This window comes from Chiloscyllium punctatum, chromosome 18, assembly GCF_047496795.1.
Source record: "Chiloscyllium punctatum isolate Juve2018m chromosome 18, sChiPun1.3, whole genome shotgun sequence".
In the NCBI taxonomy this organism is placed as follows: domain Eukaryota; kingdom Metazoa; phylum Chordata; class Chondrichthyes; order Orectolobiformes; family Hemiscylliidae; genus Chiloscyllium; species Chiloscyllium punctatum.
Window position 1 is genome coordinate 77751735 of NC_092756.1, and position 24672 is coordinate 77776406.

The following is a 24672-nucleotide window of genomic DNA, read 5'->3' on the forward strand; positions in this document are numbered from 1 at the left end:
TTCGTTGTCTAGTACTTCCAAGGTGTAGAAAAACTGTGCCATGTTTTAAACAGGCTGTAACACATTATCTATGAGGATAAGCACCTCACCAAGACTTCCCCTACGCCTCCACTTCTTGCCTTTAAACAACCACCAAACCTTAAACAGACCATTGTTCACAGCAAATTGACCACAACACCCATACAACCCTGTCATGGCAACCAATGCAAGACATGTCAGAGTGTCGACATGGATAGTGCCATTACACGTGATGACACCACCCACCATGTGACTCGGCCAACATTGTCTATCTCATTCGCTGCAGGCAAGGATGCCCCAAGGTATTGGTACATTAGTGAGACCGAGCAGACGCTATGACATTGGATGAATGGACACCGCACAGCAAACACCAGACAGGGATGTTCCCTCCCAGTTGGGGAACACTTAGCAGTCAGGGATATTTGGCCTCAGATCTTCGGGTGACCATCCTCCAAGACGGACTTTGGGATATGGAACAATGCAGAGTGGCACAGCAGAGGGCAGTAGCAAAGTTCGGTGCCCATGAGGACGGCCTCAACCAGGACCTTGGGTTCATGTCACACTACACTATTTACTCTCACACATCCACACACTCTTACATATTTACACACTCACGCAGCCTGTCTCTCATACACACACTCTCTCAGGCACACACATGAGTACACCTCCCACACTCACACCCGCACACACACCCTCTCACAGGCTTATAATTCGTCACACTCATGCATACACTCTACCAAGCACGCACAAACACACACTCTCACGTGCGCTCACATGCACACACTCATTCTCCCTCCCTCACGTGTACGCGCATACACGCACACATATGTCTACGGGGTGAATTTGCATTTGCAGAATTATATTTGCAGGTACATTCTATTTTGCTCTAAAAGCGCACAATCTGCAGGCAGTCAGTCCATGTACTATTTTATACATTCCACTTTGGAAATAGAACCAGTCTGACTCAAGGTTGGGATACAGACTGACTTTAACCTCACACTTTTAATACATTTTCTGAGCTGAGATGTCATTTTTAAAAAATAAAACCTTAAGTTATCTTAAGTTACCTTAAGAATGTGACTTAAAAGAAGATTTAGATATTAATGAACTGAATCCTGCAACCCATTCGAAAAAACTTAAGAACAATCTAGGTTTGTTCAATATATCATTTTAATTGCATGACACAGTGATCTTTTGCTATAAATTCTGTGTATTCTGATTCTGCCCCATTAGTTACCTGATGAAGGAGCAGCACTCTGAAAGCTAGTACTTCCAAGTAAACCTGTTGCACTATAACTTGGTGTTGAGATTTTTGACATTATCTGTGGCATTGACCCGTTTGTAGTATGTCCTGACCTGCACTTACTTCTCCTGTCCTGAGCCCTGTATGGCTTCATCCTAATTCTGGAGGTTTGAATTCCACAGTTTTGGGAAAATAACACCCTCTTCCGGTCTCCGTGGTTACTGACTTAAGGGATCTTTATCATTGAGTCGTCAGTCACACCTCTAGCTCCCAGTGCTCAATGTTGTGACAGTTAAGATTGTTGTAAGAGGTTTTATTGTGTAATAATGTTGCTGCATTCATCCAAATGGAACTCAGAGCTGTCACCAGAATACCAGCTAAACAGAGGTCAATCATGGTTTCAAGCTTTATCAATTTGTCTTCTCCTCCGCTGCCCCCTGTCTATAACAGAAACCTGCATGCAGTGCCTTTTTTTTTAAAGAAAGAAACAAATCTGAAGAATCAGTCAACATTTAACAACTTATTTTAATGCAAATTTAGTAAATTCTCTGAAATCCCACCCCACCCTTTAGATGCCCCTCTGTTTCAGATAGTTGGCCACTTCGTGGACCTTCTTGTTGAGTGCTCCACCATGAACACCCTTTTTGCCCATCACAAACACCATGGTTTTGATGGTTTTGCCGATGCAGATGCTCTTGCCTTGACCACCCTTCATCCTCACATCCATCACTCCATCATTGTTGACCATGAGGTTGTCCCTGATGACAGAACATTTCTTTCCCCCGATGGTGATGCCAGTTTGTAGGAAAGCCTTGCGATCTTGTCCTGTTAACATGCTGACCTCCTGTGGGGAGATGGCTGCCAGCACACCTCCGGGCTTCGAAGCCCAAACAGACTTGTTGTCAGCATGACCCACAATTGCAGCATCTTCCACATTCTTATCCTTCAATATACTGTTGATGTAATTCTTCCAGTCCGACATCCTCTCCTTCGTTCGAAGATTGTTTTCAAGCACAAACTAGTATTGGTCCTGTCTCACCAGCAGCAGCTTGATACTGTGAGAGGATTGCACAGTCCTCAGGCTTTGTGACATCTGTGAGTGGTGTCATGTCCTGCATGACATAGCCTTGACATCACTGCAAAATGACATCACTCTTTATGAGATCATGTCATATGTTCTTCTGGTGGTTAACATCTATGTGGTTCAGCAACAATCGTAGCATTTAAAGATTTATTCTTTTCTTTGTGTATCCTTTTCATGAATAAGATTCTCCCCCTTCCCATCCTGAGAACATACGATTTAGGAGCAGAATTAGGCCATTCAGTCCTTCAGACCACCTAACCTATCCAGTAAGAACCAGGGCGATCTAGTTGTGGTCACAAATCTGTTTTCTGTCTGTTCTCCAAAACTCTATCTAATTCTGCCTTAAATAACTTCAATGACACAATCTCCACCACTTTCTGGGGAAGAGAATTCTTCAGACTAACAATCCTCAGAGAGAAAAGATTATCCTCATCTCTGCCTTAAAAGATCCTTTACCATCCCTTCCTCTGCTAAAGGTCCTGACTTGAGCTGAGACATATTCCCCTTGATATGTGGCCCTTTCTCCATAACACACATGGTGTTTCAGCCAGGAATTCTTTATCCATCATAAGCCCTGTGTTCTTTGTAATCTTAGAGATACTTGTTCCTCATTCCCCCTTTATCATGAAGTCCATTGTGACCCTAGCAAAGTTATCTCTGACAATTAGATGATCCTGTCTCTCAGTGGTGAGTGCAATGTCAGATACCTTACATATCAGATGCAAGAGGAGCCCTTGTGAAATCATTGCCATTCATCTGTAGCCCACATACATAGAATGCACTGTTACTACCACTGCACCCTAACTCACACAGACTTTTAACCTGCAGTCATCTGATCTCTTTGGACTCAGTGCTACACTCTTACGCACAACTGTACAGGATTCACAAGACCTGGCATAACCTCCGAAATAGCTAACAACATCAGCATGCAGTAAAGGCCTGTGGAGAAGGTCTCTATCATGAGGCAGTAGGATTTCTACATAGATAAGTATAAACTGGCAGGAGGAACAGGTGTGGGGGGGCACATTAACCATGGTTAATAACAGTTCAAGTGGGGTCAAGGAGCAAAGGGATTTGGGGGAATGCAAATAAACAAAACCTGAAAGTTCTGAAGAAGGGTCACTCGACCTGAAACTTTATCTCTGATTTCTCTCCACAGATGCTACCGAAGGTGCTGAGCTTTTCCAGCAATTTCTGTTTTTGTTACTGAAAGGAGCAAACCAGAATTTAGAAGAATGAGAGGCCTTATTGAAGCATAGAAGATTCTTAGGGGACTTGAAGGGTGGATGTGGCAAGTTTGTTTCCCCTTGTGTTTTACTGTAGGATCATAGGGCATAATTTCAGAATGAGGTCATCCATTTAAGACAGTTGAGAAAGATTTTTTTCTTCTCTCAGAGTGTAGTGAATCTATGGAATTCATTACTGCAGAGGGCTTTCGAGACTTGGTCATTCAGTATAATCAAGGCTGAGATAGACCGACTTTTAGTCAGGAAGGGAATCAAAGTTTAAGGGAAAATAAAGGAAAGTGGAGTTGAGGACTATCAGATCAGCCACAATCACGTTGAATGGCAGAGCAGACTTGATGGACTTCTCTTATGTCTTGTAGTCTTATTAATAAAGCAGACAGGGTCATGGTTCAATTATTGAGGGATAGAATTGAAAAGCAGACATGTGGAACACCACCACCTGCAAGTTCCCCTTCAAATCACTCACCATCATTTTGGAAATATATTGCCAGTTCTTCATTGTTACGGGGTCAAAACCCTAGTATTCTCTCCCAGACACCATTGTAGGACTACAACCAGTGTAGGTGTGGCTACACCAGATTGATTGAACTCACTGTCACCTTCTCAAGGGTAATTAGGGATGAGCACTGAATACGTGCCTAGCCAGTGTCACCCACATCCCATAAATGAACAAAAAATAAGTATTGCCATTCACATCTTCATCATTTGTGAATTTTCTTATCTGTGCAAAATATTCTGTATACTATTTTGACCATTGTGATTCCCACTGTTTTCTTATCCATGGTTTTCAGAAACATATTGAAGTAAACTTGGAGAAAATGCCAATAAAATGAAAATGAGTCTAAATAAATGTTTTTTAAAAAGGCCTAATGTACGTAAGGTCTTCATGATGTGCTGCACTGTAGTTCCTGGAGTAAAAGGTTTACAGCTGAAAATGTGTCGCTGGAAAAGCGCAGCAGGTCAGGCAGCATCCAAGGAACAGGAGAATCGACGTTTTGGGCATCAGCCCTTCTTCAGGAATTCCTGAAGAAGGGCTGATGCCCAAAACGTCGATTCTCCTGCTCCTTGGATGCTACCTGACCTGCTGCGCTTTTCCGGCAACACATTTTCAGCTCTGATCTCCAGCATCTGCAGTCCTCACTTTCTCCTAAAAGGTTTACAGTTTGCATATGGTTTGCCATACTGCTCCCTGGATTGTTTGCCCATGGTGTCCATTATTGTTACAATTTAGTGCATAATTTAATAAAGGTAAGTGTGACAAATGTTATATATTTATGTCCTTAACTAATATTTCCCAAAGGATGTTGTTATATTTATTAAAAATGTTGTTTTTAAATGTTATTTCTCTTCAACCGTATACTGTACATTTTTTGAGTGGTTGGAACCTATTCAATTAACTCCAATAAAATATGTTCAGGTTTTCCAAGTGCATAACCTACTGAGAACAGAGGGACTTTATTGGTTAAACTTGCGTTTCAGCCTTTCAGATTGTGCGTAAAATACTGAATATGAAAAGGGTGTGAAGGCATGGGAGAAAGTGCAAAGATTTGCCCAAATGATACTAAAACTGAGGGATTGTCAAAATAGATTGTGAAAGTTATATGGAAGAAGAACGAGGGATAATGTGATGTTTAAAATTTTTTAAAAAGGCTTGGTATAATAGTAAAAGACCAGGACTAAAGGCCATAAAGATAATCACTAATAAATAAAAATCTGGTTTTCACATTATAATGAGGTTAGTTAATCTCACCTAAATGTGAATTGCATTTAAAGCAATATCTGAAAATGACTACAGTTTAGAATCGATGAAATTATCAAAATTAGCAAATTTACAAATTGTTCTTTAGGCACCATTCCAAATAATATTTAAGGAATGTTAAACTTAACTGAATTAAAGTAAGCACTCTCAATCGAACACAACCTTTATAGCATTGCGCAAAAGCAAAAACATACAACCCCTGAAAGGAAGTGTAGTCAGTCACAGTAGAGTGAGCATTTACAGTCTTAAAGAATCCTAAACTCCTGAGACTTCGAGCAGGAGTAAAGGGTCAGAATCATCCCTTTTCTCCTCCTATATACTTTCATTGATTAAGTTATAGTATTTTCCTTCCATTCATACTTTTTGAGTTTTGATTGGTTGTCACCTGACCCCATTCTTTACCCATTCAAAATCTCAAAGTTAAAGAAACCAGGGCTGAGCTTGTTGAATAGATTGGATGAGGGTAAATTTGATATAGATTTACAAAATTATGTGAGGAGCTCAAATCCTGAGGCACAGTGGCGAATATCTTTACCTCTGAATCAGAATCTCCAGGTTCAAGTCCCACTCCAGGACTTGACACTCAAGGAAGGTACGTTCTCAATGAAGCCAAACACATTGAGTATTAATCTGCAAATCCTTCTGACACACCAATGGCAGATGAGAAAAGTCAGAAAGACTCCCAGAAGCAATAGCACCAGATTGCAACATGCAGATAAAAGTATATATTGACACAGCAACTTGGGCTTCCTGAGATAACTGTAACCCACCACAAGATGATGGAAGGCTGAGAAAAGTTGGACAAAGTCCTATGTATTCACTGATTGGACAAGAATTACGGGACACAGATTGTGGGCTTTGACCAAGAAATGTAAGAGCTAAGTTGATCATTCTAAAGAGAGTAGGCATGGATTTGATGGGCTGAACGGTCTACTTCAGTGTTTTGATGACTCTTCATAGCTGACAACCCATGCTTGCACTCAACCCTATCCCCTCCTGCCCAATTCTTGACTGTTCCCTGTTTCTGTATGGAATGGGTGAATGATGTAGTGTGAAGGGATCCCTGACTACTCATTCAAGCGACTCTTCATCTTTCCCAGGTTACCCTCTAAAACTGCTGTGACTTTCTCTTACTGATGATTTCCAAATTTCACAGTCCCTTAGTCCATGGAGGTGGAATTGGGTTACATACCCCACTAACTTCTGCCACTGCTAGTATTTAACTTGTGGCAGTGAGAATTAAGGCCCAGTGGTGAGTTGAGGGGTGTACCTCTCTGCCAGGCAACATGGCTTCTTACCGCTGGCAAATGGCTACAGTCCCAGCAACGATCATCACTCCTGGTGGTGCTGCCGTGACTGGAGAGGTGCAGACCGTTTGGTTGATCAGCAAGTCTTGTAAGTGGATCTTCCTTACAGTTGGGAGTGCAAGTCACACCCGGGGCTGGTTAACACCTGATGATTGTCTCTGCCCCAACTTTCTTTCGACTCAAAATATTAACTCTGTTTTCTCTTTCTAGATGCTGTCAGACTTGCTGAGTTTCTCCAGTTTCTGTTTTTTGTTTATTTCAGATGTTCAGCATCCTTAACTATTTGTTCTATTACTGATAGATTCTTGTTAAACAAGGGAATAAAATGTTTATCAGGGCATAGGCAAGAACGTAGATTTGAGGTTACAATACAATCAACCATGGTTACATGAAATAATGGAGCATTATTGATGGGTTGAATGGCCTACAATTGCTCCTAATTTGTATATTCATTTTTATGTGGAAGAGAAAGGGTAGCGTAATTACTCTTTAGGAGCTTAGTAACTTGGATGGATGGGTGGCCCCAAGACCCTGCCGCATTTAACAACATTTTATTTAACTTCTTTTATCTCCATTGGCTGTCTACAGTCTCCCAGATTGACAAGTTGGCTGGATTTCCGCTGTAAGGCTTCAGCTGCGGAGTTTGGAGGGGGAGGGAGCAGGGGTATGGGAAATGTTGGTACATGGGACGGAGAGTGAGGAGGCGATCAAAGTGTTGGTTGATTGAGGCAAAGCGGTATGTATTTTGGATTGAAAGGAGCGATGTTGAGTTGGTGAAAGATCAGAATCATCAGTGTGCGGTCAGAGGTTGCAGGTAAGCAGGAATATGGGAGGGATGAGTTGGAAAGGTGGTTGGGGAAAGGAGATGTTGGCTTGGTGTCCACTGCTGATTTTGAGGCTGAATTGGTAGGTCAGCCAAACCGAGTGACAGGGCAAAAGTTTTGATCTTTTTAGTTACCCAAGGCCAGTCTGGGTTAAATTTAAAATTTTTACCCATTATTTTCCCTGCATTAAATGTTCAACCAGCTTGTGTTCAGATTTGTGATTTTCACATTTTAACCTTGTATGAACTGAAGGCAGTTGATTTTTTGGGGGTAAAAATTATCTTCTGCAAAATTGTCTCTCGCTTCTCTAATTGCCCCTTTCATCTTTGACATCTCTAATTGATTCCATTGACTTCCATCCTATTCCTTAAACTTGCAAAATATCACAGCTAAACACACTTCTTTTTACAAAAAGCTTTAATTTGCTAAAGCTTTGTCCTGTAAACATAATCTAGGATAGCACAATAAAGAGCCTGGCACAAAACTGCCCCAGGACTTTTACATGGGTCTCTCAGGTCCACTGTTATCTATTGTCAGATACATCATTGAAAAATACAAAATACTTCATGGACAGCTACATCTCCTGCCTCACATTTGCAGCACCAAATTTGTTAAACCTTGTTTGCTCTTTGGAAGGTGCTTTTTTATTCCAACATGTAACTTTTTTTTAACCAAGTTATAGGATACAATGTGAAGACATTCAAATGTATTTCTAATCTTGACATAGTTAAAAATCACACAACACCAGGTTATAGTCTAACAGGTTTATTTGGAAGCACTAGCTTTCGAGGCACTGCCTCTTCATCGGGTGGTTGTGGAGCAGGTCCAGAAGACACAGAATTTATCGTAGAAGGGTTACAGTGTCACAGAGTTGTAATGATATATTTGCTTAATGTATCATTCCAACTCCATGACACCGTAACCCTTTTGCTATAAATTCGGTGTCTTCTGGACCTGCTCCACAACCACCCGATGAAGAGGCAGTGCCTCGAAAGCTAATGCTTCCAAATAAACCTGTTGGACTATAACCTGATGTTGTGTGATTTTTAACTTTGTCCACCCCAGTCCAACACCGGCACCTCTAAATCATAATCTTGATATGTCACCTTAGAAAAGCTTTAATGTCAAAGAGTTCCCAGATCACAGATCTTGCATTATTGTTTATTGGAGAAACTAACTTGTCCATTAACTTCAACATGATGTTGCATTAAAAGGATTTGAGTGGTTAAAAATATATTTTGGATCATTATATGATAATGCAAGGGTATAGAAAGTATTCATGAAAATAATACTAGGAATGAGAACTTATCATAATAGGGTAACAGTGATCCTCTTCGGACTTCTCCTGGTGGGAACTACCACTGGAGCATTGGCACTGCCTGGAGTAATGGGAGCTGCTTGTCAGTCAATGCTGAGGGTAGGAGGTGTAAAGTAATTCTGTCTGCCAATGTACCCTACCTGAGGTGAATTATGGCTATGAAGTATGCTTCCTTGTGGCATGTTGTCTTCTTTCTGGGAGAGAAGAAGTAGTCTGTTTTCTTCCCGCAGCCTTTGATCTCATCATTTGTAAAACATTCCAGGTGATCTCTCTTGGACCAAAACATAGAATGCAATTACTTACTATTCTGCCCTTGCAATGTGCTATGCACAGTGTAACTTAAGTGTCATCTGCAAATCTGAAAGTACAATTTTGAATAATTTTCAGCATGAACTGAAAATGGTGAAAAACTGAGGCCATAGAACAGAGCTCCATGTGTCCAGAAACTGAACAGTGTTTACAAGAGCAGATTTGAAGCTTTGACTAGGAGACAATGAGGTCTGCAGATGCTGGAGATCAGAGTTGAGTGTGTGTTGCTGGAAAAGGTCAGGCAACATCCGAGGAGCAGGAAAATTGACATTTCGGGCCAGAGCCTTCATCAGGAATGACCTGATGAAGGGCTCATTCTTGATCAAGGGCTCTGACCTGAAATGTTGATTTTCCTGCTCCTCAGATGCTGCCTGACCTGCTGTGCTTTTCCAGCAACACACTCTCAACCCTAGAGGCAATGACTGCTGAACAAGTAACTCACATCATGTCTGCCCGAAGCCTCTCTCCATCTACAAGACACAAATAAGAAGTGTAATGGAGTACAAACCATTTGCCTGGTTCAGTGCAGCTCCAACAATACTCAGGAACCTTGACACCATCCAAGACAAAGTGCCCAGCTTGATTGACACCACATCCACAAACATTCACTCCCTCCATCACAGATGCTCAGTAGCAACAATGTGTACTATCTACAAGATGGACACAACCACTTCCATCCAGTAGGACATGGACTGCAGAAAAATGGGAATGCCAACATCTGCAAGTTCCTCTCCAAGCAAATCTTCATCCTGACTTGGAAATATATGTATGTTCCTTCATTGTCGCTTGGTCAAAATCCTGGAGTTTCCTCCTTAATGGTATTGTGAACCTGCAGCAACTCACTGCCACCTTATCAAGCACAAATAGGTCTGGGCAATAAATGCTGGGCTAGCCAGCAATGCACACTTTCCATGAGTGAATTTTTAAAAACGCTACATATCATAACTCACCAAACATCTTTCTTTCTTCCTAAACTTTTCTTCCCAACACTTAACCATGAAACATGTTGTGTGAATTGAACTCATTTCTTTCAATAGTCAGGAATCTTGTGGCTCAGTGGACAGTATCTATGTCTCTGAGCCCAGGAGCTCTGGGTTTGAATCCCATTAAGGGAGGTGGTGGACAAGGTAGGTGAGTTTGTAATACAGCCAAGTAGTTGGTATCACCTTTTCAAATGTTATCAGAAAGAGATATTCCGAGTCAACCATGTGATAGAATGAACATTGGGGGCTCTACTGTCACTACCAATACTTCCAGGCTACACTCTGTGTGTAAAAGTACATGTTCCTCCAGGAATAATATGTTGTGCAGAATCTTCACAAAGTCTACAATATACGCTATCCATGGACACTCCCTTATGAACCATGACCTCCTCAAAATGTTTTGCCGGGTGGGTGTCACCAAATCCATTCTGACTCTCTTTCTTCAGCTCACACATGCCAAAATGTTCAATCATTGTCTCTTATCGCAGATTCTAGCAATTTTCCTCCAACTGATAGACTGCGCTTTCCTAGGGCTGAATCTTCCAATCTCTGAAAGTCCTCCAGGAGTGGGACCATTTGTGAGTCCCAAGACTGGCATGTTCCACTACGCTGCACTCCTGTTAATTCAGGAGAGAGATACCAACTAACTTCCACCTTCACTGTACAATTATGGATATTGGTGGGTGTTAGATTCTCCCTGAGGCCACATCAGGACATTCTCTTGGCATGGCTTTACTGGACCTTAAAACTTCAAATTCACTCCAAACTGCTGGTAAAATTTGCCCTACCCCACCACCATTGTTTTTCATTTCTAATAAGAAATTTCTAATCCAAATGTCCAATTCTACTGATTTGAAAGTCTCCCAACAGCACCTTACAGCTAATGAGCACTTAATTTTGACAACGATAAAATCCTGCAGCTGCTGAAACATGAAATAAAAACAGAAGGTGTTGGGGAAACTTAGAAGATCTGGTGGCAGTTAGGGAGAGAGAAACAGAGGGTGATGGCCTTGTAGCAAAACCTTAGGGAGTGCAGTCACTGTGGTAAAATAGAAAAGGCTTACACCAGGTTGTGCACAGCAAGCTCCCACAAACAGCATTTGATAAATGATCAGATAATCTGTTTATGATATTGATTGCAAGATAAATATTGACATGGACACCAACAAGAACTTTGTGCTCTGATTGGAAGTAGTGTCATAGGAATTTTTATGTCCATCTGACAGGGTACGTGAGGTATTAGTTCAGTATTATACCTCAAAGATGGCTTTTATAATGCCGTAGCACTCCCATAGGCCATGATATTATCAGAGCATAATAAATGGGAACAGGAGTTGACCATTCAGGCCACTGAATCTGCTTCACCTTTTAATGAGACCATTGATCTGATCCAATAATCCTCAACTCCACTTTTCTGCCTTATCCCCATAATCCTTGATTATTTTACTGATTAAAAATCTGTCTACCTCAGCCTTGAATATACTTAGCTGATCAGTCTTGCCAGACCTGTGTGGCAAAGAATTCCAGAATCATCACCTCCTGAAGAGGAAATTTCTCCCCATCTGCTTTAAATTGGCAACTCCTGACTCTGATTATTCTCTCTGGTCCTAGACTCTCCCACAAGGAGAAACAACCTTGCCACATTTACCCTGTCAAGTCTCTTAAGAATCTTGTATGTTTTGATAAGGTCTCTACACGTTCTTATGAATTCCAATGAGTACAGACTGCACCCACTCAGCTCCTCACCACAAGAAAATCCAACCATACCCATAATTAACCTCATGAATGTTTTACCACAGGACTGCATTGAAATGTCAGCTTGATTTTGACTTGGCACCACAACCTCTTACATATCCCCCTGCCCCAACCAGCAGCAGCAGTAACAGTCAGGTGTAGGAGATCTGCCTGTCTGAAAATCTATTACCATTCTTCCAATAAAATTGAAACTTTAATCCATTACCTTCCCTTAATGTGATCGAAGATATTGCTAATGTCTGCAAGAGTTTAATGGACCAATGTTTCTCCTTCTCTTCTGGCCTCTTTGCTTCCAGATATTTGCAGACTTTGGTTGACTGGGCCGCTCTTGAAAATGGCAGCTGGGACCCAATTCCAGGATTTTGGGAGTGCCTTTGAAGGGTGTGGGCTGGTTCAAGTTGGAAATCAGCTCCCAGGATTTCCGAACATTTCACATTCCATTTACTCATTATACACGCTGCAGTGTCACTCTGTGACTGTTGAATACATTTTTTAAAAGCTTTACACAAAGGATTCATTCATAACTTTCCACTTTGTTAAAGCCACCATTTAAAAAAAACACTCCACGCACTACAACCCAACAGTGGTGCTTTAGAGTTTCAATACCTGAAGCCACAAAACACTTCAAAACTGCTTAAGTCTCTGTAAACAAATGCTATGAAATTGACAGCAGTGTGGACAGCTAGATCTGTCAATCCAGCAGGGGCCTCTATCTTTTAGCTCTCTTAATGATGTCTGGGCTCTCAGGTAAGCCTCAATGTGCATACCCTGGATTTCTGTTTGTCCTGTATTTGCGGCAGCCTTTCCTTTCAATTTGATGTTGCTGGAAATTAGTGCTTTGGGATCGCTTGAAACCATGAAATGTACTAAATAAATGATATATAAATAATCATGTCTGAGAATCACAGAGTTGTTCTGGCACAGAAGATTCCATTTGAACCAGCTGTATTACCTGGTTGTAATCTCCTGTCTTCTCCCAAATCACAAACACCGTCTATCAAAATAATTATCCAATGCCCTCTTGAATGCCTCAAATGAACCCCTACCTCCATCACATTTTCACACCGTGCATTTCATACTCGAAATACTCGTTGTGTGAAAAGATTTTTCTGACATCATCCTCGCTTCATTGATACATTCATTCATAAATCTTTGCCCTTCGTTCATTTTTCTTTTATATATAGGAATATCTTCTCCCTACCTATTCTGTCCAGCCCGCTTATGATTTTGTAAACCTCCACCAAATCATCTCTCAGTCTTCTTCTCTCCAAAGAGAACTTTGTTAACTGCTTCACTCTGCCTCAAAGCTGTAGTTTCTCTTTCCTGGAACTTTTCTTGTAAATCACTTCTGCCTCTCCTGGGGCTTTCACATCTTTCTAAAATGTAGCACCCACAACTGTACACAGTGCTCCAGCTAAGGTCTAGCAAATGTATTGTTCAAATCCAGTCTCCTTGCTATAATATTCTATGACCCTAATAATAAAGCTGGAAACACTGCTTTGAGGGCAGGGACCTGGAGCAGAGGAATAGATGTTTCAGCATAAGCCCTTCATCAGGAAGGACTCCTGATGAAGGGCTTATGCCCAAACTATCGATTCTTCCGCTCCTCGGATGCTGCCTGACCTGACCTGACCAACACACTCTCGAAAGTGGTAATTGTACTGGGCTAGTAAACGAGTGGTCGGGTTAATGCGCTGGGAACATAGGATCAAATCCCACTGCAGCTGGTGGAACTTACATTCACTTTATAAAATTCGGATCGTAAAGCTTGTCCCCTCAGTAATGGTGACCGTGATAACTAACATCTAAAGTTAAAAAAAAAATCTGTTTCACTATTGCCCTTCCAGGAAAGATTTCTGCCATCTTCAGAACCTATATGTGACCCCAGATCCACAGCAATGTGTTTGACTCTTAACTGTCCTCCTCAATTGTCCCAGTAAGCCAATCATTTCAAGGACAATTAGGTATGGGCCACAAATGCTCGTTTTGCCAGCGGTGCCCATGTCCCATCACTTGCCAAAGAGAACCCAATATCTAAAATCTTTGCTACTTAGCATGTTCAGGAATGGTTTGTGCCAGTTAATCAAAAATGCTGCTTAATGGGAAATGGCTGAAGGGGCAAAGCGTGAAAAGACAGGGCAGTGCAATGAAAGTCAGAGATACTGTGAGCATACAGGTCACTCTGAGTGAGTTTGGGCTATGAGACCAAGTAAGGAGCCTGGAGATGCAACTTGGTCCAATCCATCTGCGAGGTGCATGTCCCTGATACAGTGTCCTTGCTGCAGCATTACAGCGTAGCTGCTAGTGCAGCCCAAGGTGTGGTATTGAAGTGCAGAGGTTGAAACATATTGAATGGCAACAGTCCACAGTCACAAGATGCGTGTGGTCATTTTCCATGGAACATACCTTGAGATGTTAGGGTCCATTTTCCAACGCAAAGGTCCTTTGGCACAAGCGGCAAGCTGAATTCACCAGGTACTCACTCTGACTTCCGAATTCTTGCAACATCTTTCTTCTATGGCAGATTTGGTAAGACAGGAAACTACATGTTACTGAGGCCAATTACAAGGCGTTTAACACTTAACAATCTTCCAACAACTGACAACTTTCCATTGCCGAGCAAGAAACGCACTACACTGCTTGTCAAAAGCAAAAAAAAAGATAGAGTGTGTTGCTCCTGACATTGAGATCGACCATAGCCCATGTTGCTCAGAGACCTGTAAGATTCTACTCAATTTAACTTCCCCATTAAGCAGCATTTTTGATTTACTGGCACAAACCATTCCTGAACATGTCAAGTAGCAAAGATTTTAGATATTGGGTTCTCTTTGGCATGTGATGGGACATGGGCACCGCTGGCAAAACGAGCATTTGTGGCCCATACCTAATTGTCCTTGAAATGATTGGCTTACTGGGACAATTGAGGAGGACAGTTAAGAGTCAAACACATTGCTGTGGATCTGGGGTCACATATAGGTTCTGAAGATGGCAGAAATCTTTCCTGGAAGGGCGATAATGAAACTTTTTTTTTTAACTTTAGATGTTAGTTATCACGGTCACCATTACTGAGGGGACAAGCTTTCCAATCTGAATTTTATAAAGTGAATGTAAGTTCCACCAGCTGCAGTGGGATTTGATCCTATGTTCCCAGAGCATTAACTCGACCTCTCGTTTACTAGCTCAGTACAATTACCACTTTCGAGAGTGTGTTGCTGGAAAAGCACAGATGAAGGGCTTATGCCTGAAGCGTTGATTCTTCTGCTCCTCGGATGCTGCCTGAACTGCTGTGCTTTTCCAGCAACACACTCTCGACTCCGATCTCCAGCATCTGCAGTCCTCATTTTCTCCTACTTGATTCCATTCCCACTTTGTCACTCTATCACCACATTACTTCAGAAAGGCAATTTAAATAAAGCTTCTATGTGGCTCTTAACTAAAGACGTGAAAATTACAGAAGCCTATTTGAAACAACTTCGTTTTTGTTACTAACATTCTAACTTCTGAATTAATGTGTCATGGCTGTTTTTGGAAGGCTGCTGCCTTTACAGTTTCAGATCCCTTCTTATCCCACAATCATGACCATTCGATCTCCTCTGATGGTTCTTATCCTTGCTTACTGATGTTGTAATAGCAGCTCTAACCAGCAAGCCTATCCTTCTCTGTGTCCAAGTATCCCAGGGCTGAATTTTTCAGATGGGTGTGTGATGGGTTGGAGAGTGTGATGGAGGGAGTGGTTTCTGGGTCCCAGATTGCAGAGGGCAGTGTGGCGTTGAGCTGGGCTACTGTCATTGGTGGATGGAGAAGGTGGGTTGCCGAACTGAGAAAGGGGGACCAGTAAGGGAAGTGCAACTGCCTCATACCCACAAACTCCATACCCTCCATGGTCCGTGTGGTCTAGCCTGCCATACTTTGTCTTTGTCCCTCACTTTCTGCCATTGGTCTTAAGAATGGTGACCACATGGGAAGCAGCTTAAAGTGACCATGAAATGGCCAATTTAAGATACCCCATAAGGGCATGAGGTGAATGGTCCAAAAGACGTGTCCTGTTGGCCTCACCTCCATCCCCTGGTAAAATCACAAACAGGTTGAAAACGGGTAGGTCAGCAGGGGAAGGATGCTGGCATACATTTATGCCTCCATAAGATGGATGATCTAATTAAACCTGCAACTGACAGATAGCGGTCTGGCTTCTCTTTTGTAGCTCAAAATGGTGCTCCAGTACGCCCAGCAGATCATCTCCAAATTTTTTTTTTCCCTGTTTCTAACTCCAAACTGGATGGTTGGGAACTGTGAAATTCTTCCTGTCTTTCTGAAGCATAATTACCTCCCAGTCAGGACCAGCTGCTTTCTATGCGATGCTCCATGTCATACCCTCAGAACTCAATCTGAGCCTCAAATTTACTCCAATGTTTGTTTTTTCTATTATCTGTATTTGTACCTAAAGATCTTATGAAGGAAAGAAACATGCCCTCCTGTGCGAGTGCTGCCTCAACACTGCAATTGAGCTTCTGTAAATAGGTTAATGTTTTAACTTGCAGCATCTTTATCATTGTTTGTGATCTGAATTCTGCTCTTACGCTGTCTTAAAACTAACCATTTCTGACTGACATCCCACTCTGTCTTCCAGTTTAAAGTCCTGTACATGCTCATCTGTATCTTGTCACTGAGATTCTCTTGGGCTTGAGAGGATACAGAGGTGAACTTCAGTTGACTTTTTCCATTTTTCCAGCTTTATCCAGTGAACAGATTGTGCCTGAGATGGTTTGATCAAAACCTGTGGTGCCCTTCCTCAATGGGTGACTTGTCAGCTGGAGTGATCTGCATGAGCAAAGTGAGACTGACCACTAGGCAGGGTTCCATAAGGAAGCAGTGCCAAGCTCTCTTTGTGCCCATCACAAAAGGGCAGGGTAGGGTTGGGGATGGTGTCAAACACCCAGGGCTCTGTGACAAGTATGTACTCAGGTGTCCCTCACCAGGGCCTTTGATGAGCTTGTAGTTGGAATCTGATTGGTGGACAGATCCAGGAAGTGGAAGTTGCCCCAGCTTTGCTTGCCTAACTAAGATCTTTAGACACAAACTCAATCTGGATTTCCTCTTGGTGCCAGGCTGGATGGAGCCACCCATGACGGTAATGTTTAACTCAGTATTTAATGTACATAATCGTGTTTTGCTTTGCTGCTACAACTGGGAAGTTCCAGCTGAAAGGGCTGATGGTATTGGTGTGCACATGTTCTCTTTCTGACTGGGGTTCTCTTTCTGACAGTGTCTGTGTATTTTTTACTTACATATTTGAGGGTTGTCTCTACAAGTATTCTCTTTCTTGACTGTATTTTGGCCTGAGAGCTTTCTCACTGCGTTTGGATGTTTTCTTTCCAACTGTGTGTTCACTTTCTGACTAAGTGTTCTCTTTACGTTAATTGTGTTCCTGTTCCCTCACTGACTTGCTGCCTGCTCCTTCACGAGCTGCCGTTTTGCTCTCTGGCTGCTTGTGTGTGTGATGTCTGTTTTTCTGACTGCGTGTCATCTTTTTGTGTGCATGAATTCTCTTTCTGACTGTGTGTTGTCTTTCTGACGCCCTTTGTGTGTGTTCTCTGTCCGGCTCTCTGTGCTCTTTCTGACTGCATTAATGTATATTCTCTTTCTGACTGGGGAGAGTACCCTGCAGTCAGCATCGCAGTGAAGCCAGCGGGTGTGGAGCGAACCTGGGGATAAACGGCAGCACCGTAGCCAATAAAGGTTTGAGTGGCAAGGCCCAGGTCGGGCTCAGTTGGATCAGTAGCAGCAACAGAAAGGAGCAAACCTTCAGTGAATCCAGAGGCAGAGCTCCTCAAACGGACTGGCACCTGGATTCAAAAAGTGATGTAGGCAAGAGGAAGCAGCTCTTTGGATGACTAAAGGTGAGTATTTTTATAACATATAGTTTTCAATGTGTTGATTTTGAGTTTCTAGTTTGAAATGAGCAATAGAGCAGAGGTCCAGAGAAGATAGGCCCTAAAGTAATGAATATTTTATTTTAAATTCAATTTAATTTAAAGTGATAAGTCATAGATGGATAGCAAGGCTGTGGTGTGCTTCTCTTGCTCTGTGGGAAGTTGGGTGCAGTTCCAGTGCTGGTGAGCAGAATATGTGCAGGAAGTGTTTCCAGCTGCAACCCCTGGAACTTTGAATTTCACTGCTGGAGAGGCGACTGGGGACACTTTGGAGAATCGACGAGGCTGTTGTGGATAGTGTGTACAGAGAGGTGGTCACTCCACAGATATGGAAGGAATGAATGGCCCACCAGACAGAGAAGATGACTAGACAGGTACTGCATGCGTTCCCTATGTATATTCCTCTGCAAAACAGGTTTACTGCTATGGATATTGTTGGGTGGGGGAAGGCCTCCCAGGGGAAAGTAAAAGTAGCCAAAGTTGTTGCACCATGGTTACTTGTGCTGCATGGGAGAGGAGGAATAAGTCTGGGAATGCTAATGTAACAGTGCATTCAATTTCAGAGAATTAGATAGACATTTCTGCAGCCACCAATGAGACTGCAGGATGATATGTTGCCTTCTGGGTGCTATGGGTAAGAATGTTTCGGATTGGCTACAGGACGATTAGGGGCAGCAAAATGAACAGCCAGTAGTTGTGGGAATGAGGTCCTAAAAACAGAATACAATGAATTCCAAAGCAACTTAAAAAATCAGACCTCATATGTAGTGATCTTTGTATTATTAACAGAGCCACGTACTAGGAGGAATAGAAACAGTAGGATATGAGTGCGTGTTCTCTTTCTAACTGCACTTTTTGATGGATTTATGTGTGTCCTTTTTCTGTCAGTGTGTTCTCATTCTGACTGTAGTCTCTTCCTTTATACATTTGTTCAAGTTCATTTTTTGTTGCGTGTTCTGTATCTGAGTATGTGTTCCCCTTCTGACTGTGTTTTGCCTTTCTGACTGCATGATCACTTTCTTGCTGGGTGTTCACATTATAACCGCAAGATCGCTTTCTGACTGTGTGTTCACATTATAACCGCAAGATCGCTTTCTGACTGTGTGTTCACATTATAACCGCAAGATCGCTTTCTGACTGTGTGTTCACATTATAACCGCAAGATCACTTTCTGACTGTGTGTTCACATTCTAACCGCAAGATCGCTTTCTGACTGTGTATGCCAAATCTGACTTTTTGTCTATCTGCATTTGTGAGTGTTCTCGCCTTGACTGCATATTCTCACATTGAGTGTATGTTTTCTTTCTGACTCGTGTTGTTTTTCTGACTTCATCTGTGCATGATTTCTTTCTGACTGCGTGTTCTCTGTGTGACCATGTGTTCGCTTTCTGACGGATTGTTGCCTTTCTAACTGAGTGTTGACTTTCAGACTGAGTGTTGACTGTGTGTCATCTTTCTGACAGTGTGTACGATTTCAGAGTGCATGTTCTCTTTCTGACCCTGTTTGTGTGTTATCTCTCATTGAGGCCATGTTCTCCATCTGATGATGTGCTCTTTTTCTTATGGCACATTTATTTTCTTGACTGTGCTTTCTCTTTCTGATGGTGTGTTCTGCTTCTGGCTGCATGTTCCTTTTCTGACTGTATGTTCCCTCTCTGAATGTATGCTTACTTTAGAACTTTTTGTGTGATTTCTCTCTGAGTGTGTGTTCTCTGTCTGTATGCTCTTTTACTGACTTAATGTTGTCTTTCTGACTGTTGTGTTTCGGACTGCTTGTTATCTTTCAGGTTGTGTTTTGCTTTCTGACTGTATGTTGACTTTCTGACTGTGTTCTCTTTTTGATAGCATTTGTGCATGTTCTCATTTGACTGCTTACTCTTTTATTGAGTGCGTATATTCACGTTGAGTGTATTTTCTCCAGCTGATAGTGCATTCACATTTTAAGTGTGTTCTTTTTCTGATTTCAGCTGGTTTTCTGACTTCATTTGTGCATGATCTGAGTGTGTTCTCTTTTCTAATGTGTTTCTGCATATTAACTTCCTGTCTGTGTATTCTCTTTCTGACATTGTGTTCTGTTTCTGACAGTTACCTTTCTGTCAGTACATTTGCTTTCCCTCTGCACATTCTCTTCTTGTCTGCCTTTGTGTTTAGCCTCTTTCTGAAAGTGTAATTTCTTTCTGACTGCCTGTGTGTTCTCCTCCTGATTGTGTGTTCTTTTTCTGACTGTGTGTTGCCTTTCTGAATGTGTGTTCTCTTTATGAGTTCATTTGTGCATAAGCTCTCTCTCAGTCTATACTCTCTGTCTGAAGGTGTCTTCTTTTTCTGACTGCATATTCTTCTTTAGACTGCATGTTGTCTCTCTGACTATGTCATCTCTTTCTGACTGTTTCCGTGTGTTCTCTTCCTGTGTGTGTGCCTATTCTGTTTGTTCTCTATCTGACTGCACGTTCCCTTTCTGACTGTGCAGTCTCTTTCTGACTATGTGTACCCTTTATGCCAGTGTGTTCCCTTTCTGGCAGTGTGTTCCCTTTTCAGTTGCATGTTCATTTTCTAAATGTGTGTTCTCTTTTTTACTGTGTGTGCACTGTTTCTGTCTGCGTGAACTCTTTTGGATTTCATTAGTGCATGAATTCTTTCTAACTGTGCATTCTCTTTCTGAAGGGGTATTCTGTTTCTGACCGCATGTTCCTTTTTTGACGTTGTGTTCTCTTTCTAACTCCATTTGTGTTTGATCTCTCACTGAGGTCCTGTTCTCTGAAGCTGTGTTCTTTTTCTGACTGTGTACTGTCTTTCTGGCTGCATCTGTCAGTGTTCACTTGCAGGCAGCATTGGCATCATATGCTTCTGACTACGTTTCTTTCTTTAATCTTTCTAAATTCATGTTCTCTCTCTGACTCCTGTTGTTTTTTGGACTTCATTTGTTCGCAAATTCTTTCAGACTGTGTCTTCTCTTTCTGGCATTTTGTTCTGTTTCTGACAGCATGTTCCCTTTCTCTCTGCATGTTTGCTATCACTCTGCACTTTCTGTTCCCTGTCTGCTTTTCTGCTTGGCCTCTTTCTGACTGCCTGCCTGACAGTGTGATTTCTTTCTGACAGTGTGATTTCCTTCTGACTGCCTGCCTGACAGTGTGATTTCCTTCTGACTGCCTGTCTGACAGTGTGATTTCTTTCTGACTGCCTGTCTGACAGTGTGATTTCTTTCTGACAGTGTGATTTCCTTCTGACAGTGTGATTTCCTTCTGACTGCCTGCCTGACAGTGTGATTTCTTTCTGACAGTGTGATTTCCTTCTGACTGCCTGTCTGACAGTGTGATTTCTTTCTGACAGTGTGATTTCCTTCTGACTGCCTGCCTGACAGTGTGATTTCTTTCTGACAGTGTGATTTCCTTCTGACTGCCTGTCTGACAGTGTGATTTCTTTCTGACTGCCTGTCTGACAGTGTGATTTCCTTCTGACAGTGTGATTTCCTTCTGACTGCCTGCCTGACAGTGTGATTTCTTTCTGACAGTGTGATTTCCTTCTGACTGCCTGTCTGACAGTGTGATTTCTTTCTGACAGTGTGATTTCCTTCTGACTGCCTGTCTGACAGTGTGATTTCTTTCTGACAGTGTGATTTCTTTCTGACAGTGTGATTTCCTTCTGACTGCCTGCCTGACAGTGTGATTTCTTTCTGACAGTGTGATTTCCTTCTGACTGCCTGTCTGACAGTGTGATTTCTTTCTGACAGTGTGATTTCTTTCTGACAGTGTGATTTCCTTCTGACTGCCTGCCTGACAGTGTGATTTCTTTCTGACAGTGTGATTTCCTTCTGACTGCCTGTCTGACAGTGTGATTTCCTTCTGACTGCCTGCCTGACAGTGTGATTTCTTTCTGACAGTGTGATTTCTTTCTGACAGTGTGATTTCTTTCTGACTGGCTGGCTGTCCTCCTGACTGCTGTTCTCTTTCTGATTGCACCTTCTCTTTCTAAGAGTATGTTCTCTCTCTGACTATGAGTTCTCCCTCTGATTGCATTTGTGAATGTTTTATTTCCGACTGCATGTTCTATTTCTGATTGGCTGTTGGCTTTCTCAGTGTATGTTTTCTTTCTCACTGTGTTGTCCCTTTCTGACTGTGAGTTCCCATTCTAAATGGGTGTTCTCTCTGACTGCATTTGTGCATCATCTCTTTCTGATTGTGGGAGTGCTTGTTCTTTTTCAGAGAGTGTTCACTTATTCCTGCATGTTCCTTTGCTAACTGCATTTCCTCCTTCTGACTAATGTCCTTCTTCTATCTGTATGTTTTCATCCTGAATGTGCATTCTCTTTCTTTCTGTGTGTTATTATTCTGTCATATGTGAAATGTGTTCTCCTTCAGCCTAAGTATTTTCTTTCAACCTTTCTATTTGCCTGTTCTCTTTCTGACTCTGTTTGCTTTCTGATTCTTTGCTTTCTGATTGTACTTCACTTTCTGGCTGCATATTCTCATTCCGATTACAGTTTGTTGTTCCAACTATGTTTCTCCTTTCTGGTAGAGTGTTCACTTTCTATCTGTGGTCCCTTTCTGCCCGTGTTTGCTTTCTGACTGTGTTCGGTTTCTTATTGTGTTCACTTACTGACTGTTGAGTTCTCTTTCTGACTCACTGTTGTCGATATGGCTGCCCGTTCTTTTCTGTGATTGTGTGTTTTCTTTGTGACTGTATGTTCTATTTGTGTACACTTTGTTGCCGACTGCATGCTCTCTTTCTGACTATGTTTTTGTGTGTTCCCTTTCTGACTGTCTGTGCATTTCCCTTTCTACTGGCTGTGTGTTCTCTTTCTGAATGTGTGTTCGATTCTGAATCTGTTCTCTTTATCACTGTGTTGCCTCTTTCAACTTCATTCTCTCTTTCTCATTGTGTCCTCATTCTGACTCGGAATTCTTGTTCTGACTTTGGTTTGTCATTCTAACTGTGGATTCTGATTCTAACTATCTTCTCTTTCTGACTGTTTGTTCCCCTTCTGTATTGTCATTCTTTGTGACTGTAAGTTTCTTTCTTTCTCACTGTGTTCTCTCAATCTGACTGTGTGTTCTCTTATTCTGACTGCAGCTTGTCACTCCAACTACAAGTTGTTGTTCTGACTGTGGATTACCATTCCAAAAGCAGATTCTCTTTCTGGCTGCCTGTTGTTGTTCTGACTGCATGTTCTTTTTGTGTACGTGTGTTTTCTGTCTGTGTGTCTCCTTTTGGACTGTGTGAGTGTGCTGTTTTTCTGTCTGCATGATCTTTTTCTGTCTACCTGTTCCTTTTCTTTCTCTTCTTTTTTCTGTCTGTGTGTTCCTTTTTGTTCTGTTTTCTCTCTTTCTGACTGCTTGTTCTCTTTCTCAGTGTCTGTTGTCTGTTGGTATGCATGTTTTCTTTCTGCCTGCATGTTCACTTTCAATCGATGATCTCTTTCTGACGATGTGTTCTTTTTCTGATTGTGCACCCTCTTTTTGACTGTGTGCGCTTTCCAGTCTGTTTTCTCTGTCTGCACGTTCTCCTCCTATCTGCATGCTTTCAATCTGACTGTGAGTTCTCATTTTGACTGTTTGTTCTTTTTCTGACAGGCTCTGACTATAATTGTTTATGTTCCCATTTTGTCTGCACCTATTTCTGATTGTGTATTCTCTTTCTTATTGCATGTTCTCATTCTGACTGTGTTTTCTTTTTGTGAATATTTGTTCTCTTTCTGACTTTTGACTTTCTGACTACATGTTCTCTTTCTGATAATGCTTCTGCATACTCTGTTTCTGTTTGCCTATTTTTAAGGTGTTTGCTTGTTTTTCTGGCTGTATGATCTCCTTCTGTCACTGCGTTCATTTCCTGACTGTGTTCTCTTTTTCTGATTGTGTGTTCTCTTGTTGATTGCTTGTTCTGTCTTTTTGATTGAATTTCTGTTTCTGACTGTATGTTTGCTTTCTAAGTGTGTGTTTGCTTTTTGAATGTGTTCTCTCTCTGTTTGCTTGTCCTCTGACTGTGAGTTTCCTTTCTGATTGAATGTACTCTTCTCTGTGTGTTTTCTTTGTGGTCTGTGATCTCTTTTTCTGGTCATTGTCCTCTTTCTAACTATTTGTTCTCTCTCTTTCCATGTGTGTTTTCTTTATATGTTTTATTTTTCTGACTGTTCTCTGTCTATGTTATTTCTCTGACTGCATGTGTTATATCTCACTGCACATTTTCTTTAAACATAGAACATAGAACAATACAGCACAGAACAGGTCCTTCGGCCCGCCATGTTGTGCCGAACATTTGTCCTAGCTTAAGCACCTATCCATGAACCTATCCAATTGCCGCTTAAAGGTCACCAATGATTCTGACTCTGCCACTCCCACAGGCAGCGCATTCCATGCCCCCACCACTCTCTGGGTAAAGAACCTACCCCTGACATCCCCCCTATACCTTCCACCCTTCACCTTAAATTTATGTCCCCTTGACTTCTCTTCCTGACTACATTTTCTCTTCCTGACCGTGGTGTGTTGTCAGGGACCCAGGTTCAATTCCACCCTCGGGTGATTGTCTGTGAGGAGTTGCACATCCTCCCCATATCTGTGTTGTCCCCTCTGGATCTTTCTGGTCTGTGTTCTCTGTTTGACTGTGTGTTCTCTTTCTGACTGCCAGTACTCTTTCAGACAGTCTGTTGTCATTCAAAAGAATTCTCTTTCTGGCTGCATGATTTTTGTCTGACTACCTTTCCTTGTGAATGTGTTTTCTTTGTCACTGCATGTCCTCATCTTCTCTATGTGTTCTTTTCCGACTGTGTGTTCGCTTTCTGACTATGTTTGTGTGTGCTGTATTCTGTCTTTGTGTTCTTTTTCTGATTGCCTGTTCTTTTTTCTGTGTGTTCCCTTCCTGACTGTGTTCTCTCTTTCTGGGTCTGTGTATTTTTTCTGAGTGT

General features: G+C 41.9%; 2 protein-coding genes across 7 annotated transcripts in view; one reads left to right on the forward strand and one right to left on the reverse strand.

The window, feature by feature from the left end:
• The window catches only part of triobpb (TRIO and F-actin binding protein b), a 373748-nt gene that overhangs the window by 139975 nt on the left and 209101 nt on the right, over positions 1 to 24672 (forward strand). The window lies entirely within an intron of this gene.
• On the reverse strand, positions 1830 to 2243 carry LOC140488938 (profilin-3-like). Its single transcript, XM_072588157.1, has one exon. It carries the CDS (start codon positions 2241 to 2243, stop codon positions 1830 to 1832), a length of 414 nt encoding a protein of 137 aa, XP_072444258.1.

Excerpts from the sequence above, each read along its gene's own strand:
- LOC140488938 (XM_072588157.1), bottom strand. The coding sequence starts at position 2,243 with ATGTCGGACTGGAAGAATTACATCAACAGTATATTGAAGGATAAGAAT.